Raw genomic sequence first — 10,576 nt, 5'->3', positions numbered from 1 at the left:
ATCCAATTGTGCGATAAATTTTAAAAAGGACTTTATAAATACGTTACTATCAGTGCACGAAAATATTCGTACTGATAGTCACGAACACTTGTTGAAGAAATTATTAGACTTTACTTTATAGTAATCTCTAATTATAATAAACCATATTATTCTTCAAAACTACTAACAAAATTTGTCGAAATCGTCAACTATGATGCAATATAAAAAAGCAAGAAATTAATTAAATTACATTACTTTTAGATAAGATAGACGAGTATAAAAAATTGATTTTTCCATGCTAGCCAAATTCGTCGAGTTATTATGTTCTATTAATATACATTATTTTATTTTCTTTTTTTTTATGAAAGTACAGATAATAGAGGTTTTAGGAAAATGACATTTGTCGATGTTTTGTCACCAGAAAGGGAGAAAAGAAATCGTGTGACACGAAACGCCAAAGGTCGTTCGACGTAACGCAGTAGGGTTTTCCAATTTGCACGAATACGTTTGTAATTTTCACAGATTCGAGAACTGCTCGGCGGCAACATGAAGAAGCGGAATCTCGACGACGAAACGAAACGTCTAGTGAGTTTTAGCATATTCGTGAAAATGTGAATCGAGTTCGAGCATAGCCTCGATTATTGCCGCGTGATTCATTCTACTCGCTTGCTGCAGTAATCAGCCCATGACGGCTGTGCCTTTGACTACTAACGAACTTGCTTGACAGTGTGATCAATTCACACTTTCCTCGACGTCTAATATATTCTTCTAAATAAACCATTCTTGAAGATTAACGCCCCTTTACTTTTAAAAATATAAAATCAAACGTCCAAACGCAATACTAATGTTTCCAATTAACGAACCGTACTATCAGATTTCGAAATAACAAATTACAAACTTATCCTTTCAAATTATTACAAGCTTGTTTAATTTTACTTTATTCGGCTGCTAGTATCAATGTAACTTTCTTCTAATTTTTAAACATTCAATTTCGAAGTTTATTCGATTGAAAATTAATTTTTTTCCTCCATCTTTCGTCTCTTTCATTTTTCGTATTATTTTCGTTTCGATGCTTATAGTTGTCTTGTTTGTTTAAATTTTGTTGTTAGTTGCACTTTCATTGGCACCTTTGCTTTATCATTTCAGGTGTCATAGAAGCTTACGTTTGTGTGTTATACATATAGTGGACTTTGTATTTAGTTTGCTCTTTTTTACATAATAATCATTCATGTTTTATTTTATTTATTTTGACACATTAGTTGAATTCCTTAATCGACCCGAAACGAGAAATCATTAAAAAACCGAAACTTCGTAACAACCGACTGGGAAACAAGAACACAGAGATTCGTTCTAATTCTTACGTAAGTTATCCATAGGTAAAAATGTGTGATATTTGTTTTCTTTTTTTTTAAAGAGTGAATTTAGATTTTAATGTTGACTTTAAGATTTCAATTATTACGATTTGTGTATTTTTCGAACTTTACCATCGAACCATTCAAAATTATATCATTATTTATTATTTCTTTGCAAAAATGAAAATATTATTACTGTGAATAAATTTTATTTAAAAATATTTCGATTGATAATAAAAATTGTAATAATTAAAATCGTAGAATAATGTTTGTCTTAACTAAAAATAATTATTAAACCACTGTAACGTTATACCACAAAATACACACATTAACTATACGTGTCACACAGAGTGTATCAAAATTTATTGTATTCGTCCATCTTGTTTTTTGAAGTTCATTTTTGTTTATAATATTTTGTAATAATGAAATAACATTTAAACAGTTATTTAAAATTTGAATATGTCTTTTCATCGCCCTTAATTTTTAACGCCTTCGATTGTACGATCAACCCTAATTAATCAGTCCAACGAAATTGTAACACTGCAGATGTGTGTACATTCTGATTACGTACGAGAACGATTCGCGTCGCTCGATATTAACGTAAGATAACAATCTGCTATACTAACTCTCTTGCCATTTATTTCAGACACATTAGCGCTGGATGCTGAAATCTTAGCTGCCATTTTGCCTCTCTATTATGCAAATCCATCTGTATGTTTGTCTTATAAAGGATAATATATATAATTGAAAGACATAAAGTTCTAACAACTTTTTCTACCTCGGTTCGCGTAGATGGAGAAGGTTTTTAGTCACGCTTGGAGAGGCCGTCATGGAACCGAAACTAAAGAAAATTTGGAGCATTTAACTGAAAGACAAACAACCCCGGAAGAAATTCAAGTTCAATATATCGACGACGATCAGGTTAGTTTTAAAACAATTAAATGCAAAATATATTTTCTTGCCTTTCGGAAAACTACACATACTATACAGGGTGTTCGGCCACCCCTGGGAAAAATTTTAATAGGAGATTCTAGAGGCTAAAATAAAACAAAAATCAAGAATACCAATTTGTTGATTGAGGCTTCATTAAAAAGTTATTAAAAAATTAAATTGAAAAATCGTAAAACATTCTGGAAAAATTATTTTCGATTGTGGGGGTCAATTACAATCATTTTTGGTTAATAGACATACCCCCGAAATCCTAACCATTTTCGAGAAAAAAATTCCTTACCGAAAATCTAATGTGAGGCCAGAAATGGTTCCCTGAAATTTCATGCGAATCTTTAAAATGTCATAACTTCTGAACGGATTGGACGATTTTAATGTTTAAAAAAGCAAACTACGCGCATTTTAGTGTAGAATATGTATAAATCGTGAAAATATTCGAAAAGTTGGTCCTCGACCCCGCAAAATGAGAAAAACCCCATAAAAATGGTTCAATTTTCAAGCAGCCATAACTCCCATGATAGTGAACATATTTCAATGAAACCTTTTTCTGAAGCAGAGCCCATGGGTACCTACAAAAAAGTATTAGACAACTTTTCGGTAGAGCGTCAAACAAATTTTTAAGAAAAATCGACAGGGGGTAAGTGCCTAAATTTTCTCGGCGAAATTAAAAAGTTTCAAATCATTCTGAAAAAATTATTTTCGGTTGCGGGGGTCAATTACAATAATTTTTGGTGAATAAACCTACCTCCGAAATCCTACCCACTTTCTAGAAAAAAATTCAGTACGGGCGAAACTTTAAACGTTAATAACTGTTTAAAGAAGCCTTCATCAACAAATTGGTATTCTTGATTTTCGTCTTATTTTGGCCTCTAGAATCCCACATTAAAATTTTTCCCAAGGGTGGCCGAACACCCTGTATAAATTAAACATTTGATAAATATCCTATACAAATTATATTAATTATATGAATCTTCTTAACATTATGAATATCTGACTTCAATTAAATAATGATAAATAAATTTATTTTTCTGGTCAATCATTTCGATAGGAATTTTAAATAAGAAATGACCCATTTGATTTTTAAATAATACTTATAACTAAGTTAAAAAGAATATAATAATACGTACAAAAGACTCTTAGATTATTTATATAAATTATAAATTATTCTTCGCAGGGTTTGCAACGCCGACATTCTGTCGATACAACTTTAATGGTACACTTCTTTGGTAAGGATGGTACCAATGAGCTGAAGTACGAAGATTTCAAGGGTTTCATGGAGAATTTGCAGCAGGAAGTTTTAGAACTTGAATTTCACGAATTTAGTAAAGGGCGCGATACTATTTCAGAGCTGGATTTTGCTAAAATATTATTGCGATACACCTATCTCGACACCGACGAGTGAGCGCTCTTTCTCCAGTTATTTTATTTCATAATATATTTAATTAAGTGGCCCTCAGTACCTTAGTGAGTACAAAGATGCTGAATGTTTTAAAACTTTTCAATGAAAAGCTCTGACATACATAATTTAATTTACTGCTTAACAAAATTATGGAATCCTATTTCTTAACAATTTTAGAAAATAAGTTAAATATGAGAGATGAAAGTACCAACTTATATAAAGTCTCAATCTGTTTGGTCAAACTTTGCTATTTACTAGCTATAATTAAATTGATATACTACTATAAGCCTGCAAATACTATCATTTCAAGTTACTAAGATTTAAAGTCCTATATTAGTTTGCTCAAGCTAGTAAAAATTTAATTACTTTACTGAACAATATCGTTTTCAGTATTTGATTCTTTAATTATTTTGAACAACGTATGAACAAAAACTTAAACATTTTCGTTATTGTACGAAAAATAGAATTTAAAAGCTTCTATAAGATAAGTAAGGGACAAAAGTAACCTTTTAAAAACTATTTTTATTTTAAGTAATTGAAGTTCTTCTATATATTATAACATTACAGATCTTTTAACAGAAATTCGACAACTTACTTTTGAATTTTTTGTTTACAGATACGACAAGTATTTGGACAGGATATTTCAAAACACGGAACTTCAAATTGGCATTACGTTCGAGGAGTTCCGGCGTTTTTATCAGTTCTTAAACAATATCGATGACTTCTCAATAGCTATGCGAATGTACACCTTAGCAGACCATCCAATATCAAAAGGTTTAAAAAATCGTTTTTTGTTCGAGCAATTTACACAGTTAAGAAAGATGATTATAAGATCTGAATAATAAATTTGTTCCCTTTTCAGACGAGTTCCAACGCGCTGTGAAAATATGTACAGGAAGCTTACTCTCGAATCACATGATCGATACTGTTTTCGTACTGTTTGACGAAGATGGCGATGGTCAATTATCTTACAAGGAGTTCATTGCGATAATGAAAGATCGACTTAAAAGAGGATTCAAGGTACAACTTGATGAAGTAGATTATTTCTCTTTCCAATGTGTCATAAATAATACTAGATACCCCTGCTATACTGCAACCGGTTCAGGTCTGTTTCAGTGCATAGATGGTCATCATTATCCAGGAATCTTCGTTACAAAGATGGACAAAATTCTTATCTAAATACAGATTTCGAATAACAAATACAATTCTTAGACTTTAAATTACAAAATGAAATTATATTTCACGGATAAAAACTTGTCTAAGTAATGGTATAATCAAATAATTGGTCATTTATTATACCTATAAATAAAATTTTGTCCATCTCTGATTAATTATTATCTACATAGTTTTTATTTAAAAATTTGTGAATTGATTAAAATTGAAATGCTTTCAAAAGTAGAAAAGCATAGTCGTATCGCAGAAACAACAATACTTGGTGTTTGTAAACAAAAGTAAAATAGTTATTGCAATAAGAAATCCATCGTCTCTTTAGACATACAAGTAGATCCACGTTGCAGACCCAAAAAATAATGAATTAATTGTTAATTCGTTATCCTAAACATGACTTGATAGTTGCTACTTTAATAACGATCTATAACTGTTAATGGGAATCTCAAAATTAATGCTATTGTACGTTTCTGTCTATATATTTTACAGTCGCAACAGCGACGAGAAAACTGGCAAGCCTTTACCTATTGCGTGAAGCAAGAAATGAAGTCTCGTTAATTGACAACAGAAGAGAGAAGAATTTAGGAGGAAATGCAAGCATAACGCATCGAAGAATATAAAGTGCCATTGGGACGCTAGTCCTCTTTCATGTTCTAGTCTCTTTGCATTACTTCCATCGTGATATAAACTGTTACCATTATTTATGACTCATGGTTCTAATTCTGCACCTATGTTTAATGTTTGTTCGTTATGACGTTTATTATATTAATATTTGTATAATTCCTAACAAACTAGTCTCGATAATAGACTATAACAAATACTGATATGGATACCGAGGAGCTTACAAATTTGTTAAATATTGTTGCAAAAACAAATGTTTGTTAATTGTTATATACAATGTATTTTTCTTCCTTGAAATGAAAATTATGAAAATAAAAGATCTCACGTACTTAATTCGACCAATTATTTCATAGGGAAATAAAAATGTTTAAGATAGTTGTATTAAAAATTGCTAAACAGTCAGGATTTTATATATTACAACAGACTAATTCAAGTAATTATTGTCTATGAAATAAAAATAATTATAATATAATATAATTCCCTAAACTAGTCCATTTGTCATAGTATATAAAATCCTGTAGTATATGAAAGAAAATTGAGAATATTAATGTGCTTCGCGAATTGTTATAAATGAATGGCAACCTTAAAAGACCTTTCTAAATATTTGAAAAACGATATAGTTATATGTACATATATGCAATACCGGCAGTTTTAATTTAAGTTATTATTGATGGTACGAATTTTTTAAGACTTGAATGCTTCTCATACTAACAAGGAGAAAATCAGGAAATAAGAGTTAACTGTTGTTTGGCTTATTGTATCACATTAGTCTATAAGGCTACATCAATGAAAGGACATTTCTCTAAAAAATGAGTGATGAGTTATAGAGAAAATTTTAATTTTTCGTAAGCAACTCATTGAGACCTACAATTTCAGGCTCGTAGACAAGTTTAATTTCTACATCTGCTTTTCTCCTTGTAAGAATGTAATCTCCTTATTCTTCCTGGAGCGTAAAGTCGGTAGAAACAATTACAAACAGCACTGTATCTACAAATACAGCAGCATGCATGTGAATACAGTAGCTTAATAACGACAATCAAGCTGCATTTTCACTCTCAAGTTACAAAGTACCGTTCGTCCCACGTGCGCCGTCAATGGCCCAGTTCTCTCTTTTTGCCGCAGACTGCACGTAGTAATTGTTGTTTGTTATCACTCATCACACTGATTGCCGTCTGGTGGTCTCATGAATTGAGCGGGCGAAAAGAGACGTGTCATTACTTGTCCTTACGGCTTGACATCAAACGAACTTCGTTGCGGGCAATGATTCCGCAAAAAGCTTCCTAGTTCCAGAATAACGAGCATCGTCTAGGAATGCAATTTCCAAACGAGTTTAACCGACGTAGTTAAAAGCTGGAGTTGCCAGATTAATTGCTCGGTTGGTTCTAACGGTAGTGTTTATAAATATGTATACCACTAGTGAACGAAAGTCTGACTGATATTTCTTTTACAATACTTATTTTAAATTTGATTATACATTAATCTTCGTCGACGCTTTCCGCTCTGTCTTGCATTATTTTATTCAATTGTATTGAAATGTATCAACAGGTTTGGGAATAAAGAAACTATGTACCTTATCTTGATTTATTTATACCTACTTTATGTAATATAGTACAATGTATTGTTTACAATTTTGTTTATTTGATTAGAATATATCACTAAAATTAGGGACAGAAAAACTCCTTGTTGGTCTTAAAAACAAGACGATTTTTAACGATGCTCTTAAGATCTACAAATTTTACTCAGTTAAAAGCTTTATCTTTAATTTTGATATATTCACGTTTACAAACAATATTTTTTTGTAGGGATCAATGTATTATATGTTGTTTTCTTGAAAAATATCTTCAAAGTAGATATAAATAGACCAAGATAAAGTATATTGTTTGCAACAAATATGATTTAAGAAAGTGAAATTTCAATGCAAAAGAAATGGTAATTAGTAAATCCGCCTATCGCAATCACGCTAAATATTTCCATTGATAAAGAATATACAGGGTATTCCAAGCAACTGGGACAAACTGTATCTTAAAAGCTATTGAAGATGAATGATATTGTAGAGTATGTAAATATCAGTAAGAAACAAATAAATAAACATGCCGTGGAAATTGTTGGTAATTTTTCAGAAAAGATCATACTAAATGGCAATGAAATAAAATTATTATACAGAGATGTACAATAAATTTTATGAAAGCATTGTATAGAAATTCAGATTAATACGGTGTCTTATCCTTTTGTCCTCGATTGTAGTTAGAGGCTAACGATGGATAAAGACGTGCTCAAGCTAAGTAAAGTCGAAAGTTGTTGTCAAACTTGAACGCACCATAACTGCGTCAGAGTTTACCATTGAGGCTCGTTTCAGAAGTCGACATTGCACGTTCCTTCGCGCACTATGTTAACAACAAGTTAGATTCCCATGCTTGTGTTAATAATGAACGCGAAAGTTGTAAATTGAACAAAATCAGATTATTTTAACGAGAGTTCGGTTTTATCATTACAACGATCACCAAGTAAGATCACAGATAAGTGCGACACGGTGTGATATGTTTTTACAAATTTGCGACACGAGACGTCTTCAAAGTGAAGCCTATCATTGGACATTAATATTGACGAATTGGTATTTAATGAACAGAAGAAACACGTGATAGTAAGAAAGAATGATCACAAAAATGATGGATGTGGCAGACGCGTACATTGGGTAAGCTTTATTATTTATATAAATTGTTGGGTGTACGGAAACGTTATTACAGACGTTGCCTTGCTTAACTACATTTTACATGCGGAGTACGTTTTATTCGCGGTAACGTAATTTCATGAACATATTAAGTAGATAATTAAAAAGATATGATTTTATAAAAAGAGACTATATTTCACGATAAAATTTTTCATAAACACGTACATACGTTATGTAAAGTGATGAAAGAAAGAAAATCGAATATAGATAAAAGAAAATGTATGTCTTATTTAAAAGAATGAAACAAGTGAAGGAACTAGTTGAACAAAGGTAAGTTTAATGAATATTTCTTTGATATTTCTTTTTCATATTTCGTATGTCCTTTACTATCTATTGCGTCTTGTAGCCTCTTTAATACATTATTAACTAAATTTTTTCTATGGTTTAACAAGTTTTTTTTCATTAAAACGAAAACTTTTTTTTTGGTCTTTATCAAATTTTATGTTTTGTAGAGCAATTGAATTTTTTGCAATTTTACAATACATTTATAAATATTATTCTCTAATAGGCCATAATCTATAGAATCAATATAACGATTATTTACTAAAAAAAAAAGAAAATTGTACACAATTGTGAAGCTCAAGAAAGTTTTCATAAATAATTTAGACTCTGTTTTATTTTTAAAAACTACTGTGATCATCTTCTGTAAAACTTTATCTTTCTCAAGAACGGCATCAACAACTAATAGCTCAACGACCTCGTGCAAAAAGATACACCACCACACCATTATAAATCGGCCATCGCATTTTATGATTGGTTGTGTTTGGATTTAATTTTACTTTCCATTTCTTCCGTAGTTTCGCTCTTCCCACATTATCGTAGTTATTAATTTGGTTCTCATCAGTAAAAGTAATATTATTCCATCACTTAATTTCCTATATATGTACGTATGTACTCTAATGCCAGTAGGAGCATGTTTGCTGCATTAATATATGGCTTTATTCTAGCTATCTAGTTCTAGAAATTTGTTGACAACATTGATAAAAACAAATATTTAAATATTTCAATTATTAAATTAGAAACAAGTGCAGCGAGCATGCAAAATGGAAAACAGAATTAATTTTTACTGGGACAACGCAACGATCGAATGATCAAAGCACGAATTGTAAAAGAATTTCTGTTATATTAATGCACACATGTGAGGTGAACCGAAATATTTAAAAAATTGCAAAATAGAGTGGGTAGATCGTGTGAAATTAAACCGTGCACTATTTTATCATCGGTAGTATCGATATCGCTTCCATCGCTAGGTTCAACTACCAATCGCGAATAGCGAACACTATTGTCTCGTTTATTGCACCAACCTGCGTTACAGATACTTGCAACAGAGTCTACACCAAGGGTGACGAACTTCGTCGTGAGCCACAACAGCCTCACTACCAGCCAACCACTTCTCCCACCATCACGTTCCATACTAGTTTCATGCCCATCAAGCCTTCATCCCAACCGTGCAGACTAGGCGTAGTGGGGTGGGGGTAGTTCTTCTACGCTTGTGCAAAATAGAAAAGTAAGAGAAGGAGCCTCAACCGACTCCCCAGTTTGTCAGCCCTGGTTTCGTCATGGCAAAATGAAATTGAAAATGCCTTTTGGAAAGTTTTACTTATTTTACCACATTCTAGAAAATCCCTAGCTGATGGACAAATTTTGGCGATATTAAAAATTTGTTCTACGTATGGTGGGGGGGAGAGGGGCACAAATTCGAATAGAATTTTCCTATAAATAGTCAACACTTCAGATGTAAAGTTATAAAACTAGAGAATGAGTACAAAATTATATACTTTATTTAAAAGGGAAGGAGTTCGTTTCATATTTTTAAGAAATACTTGTTTCTTAAAATAAACAATATTATCAAAATTTATACATACAAGGTGATTCGCTATTCAAATACCACGTCGTTATTTTTTCCTACCTTTCATACTGACGGAAATAAGTTAAATATTCAATTTAAGTGACCCACCTTGTATTTAAAAATGGTAATCAATTCTGCAACTCTAAGTATTGCAAAATAAATTAGAGTATACTCCAAACAATTCAAAACCCAGTTACCACTATATCTCCTATAATTGGGTCTTCCTATGTACGATACAGAATAAATAATTGTATTGATTAATGACAACTATTTCCACTATCTGTCTACTTACTTTTGTCACCGACTGCATCATTGTGTATTGGTAAAATGTTTATTAATTTCGAGCAGTCGATATTGTTATGCGTGTAACGACGAGGGCATGTACCTTATTGACATCCGTTTGTCCTTGATCGTGTGTCGAAGGAACGGGGCGCAAGGACGCGGAATATTCTACCAGGACATCGGTAGTGGGGCAGCGATCGTTCAGCGGGCAGGATTCGTAGCGAATGCCAGGCGGCCGAGCGATCGCGTTG

At 31.8% G+C, this 10,576-nt stretch overlaps 1 protein-coding gene across 3 annotated transcripts in view; it reads left to right on the top strand.

The window, feature by feature from the left end:
* Nucleotides 1–5,799, top strand: part of LOC143343963 (calcium uptake protein 3, mitochondrial-like) — a 34,502-nt gene extending 28,703 nt beyond the window's left edge. Inside the window, exons 6-12 of one of the 3 annotated variants that reach the window (XM_076769442.1) lie at nt 502–564; nt 1,239–1,340; nt 2,124–2,252; nt 3,454–3,677; nt 4,295–4,452; nt 4,541–4,698; nt 5,335–5,799. In XM_076769442.1, the coding sequence (XP_076625557.1) occupies nt 502–564; nt 1,239–1,340; nt 2,124–2,252; nt 3,454–3,677; nt 4,295–4,452; nt 4,541–4,698; nt 5,335–5,403 (903 nt within the window). In that variant the 3' untranslated portion in view covers nt 5,404–5,799. The remainder of the gene's footprint in view (nt 1–501; nt 565–1,238; nt 1,341–2,123; nt 2,253–3,453; nt 3,678–4,294; nt 4,453–4,540; nt 4,699–5,334) is intronic. The other 2 variants (XM_076769451.1, XM_076769461.1) reach the window with 2 other exon arrangements.
* The last annotated feature ends 4,777 nt before the right edge of the window (nt 5,800–10,576 follow it).

The sequence above is a fragment of the Colletes latitarsis genome, chromosome 1, assembly GCF_051014445.1.
Source record: "Colletes latitarsis isolate SP2378_abdomen chromosome 1, iyColLati1, whole genome shotgun sequence".
NCBI lineage: Eukaryota > Metazoa > Arthropoda > Insecta > Hymenoptera > Colletidae > Colletes > Colletes latitarsis.
Note: the sequence above shows the minus strand (reverse complement) of the source record. Positions and strands in the feature narration are given on the sequence as shown.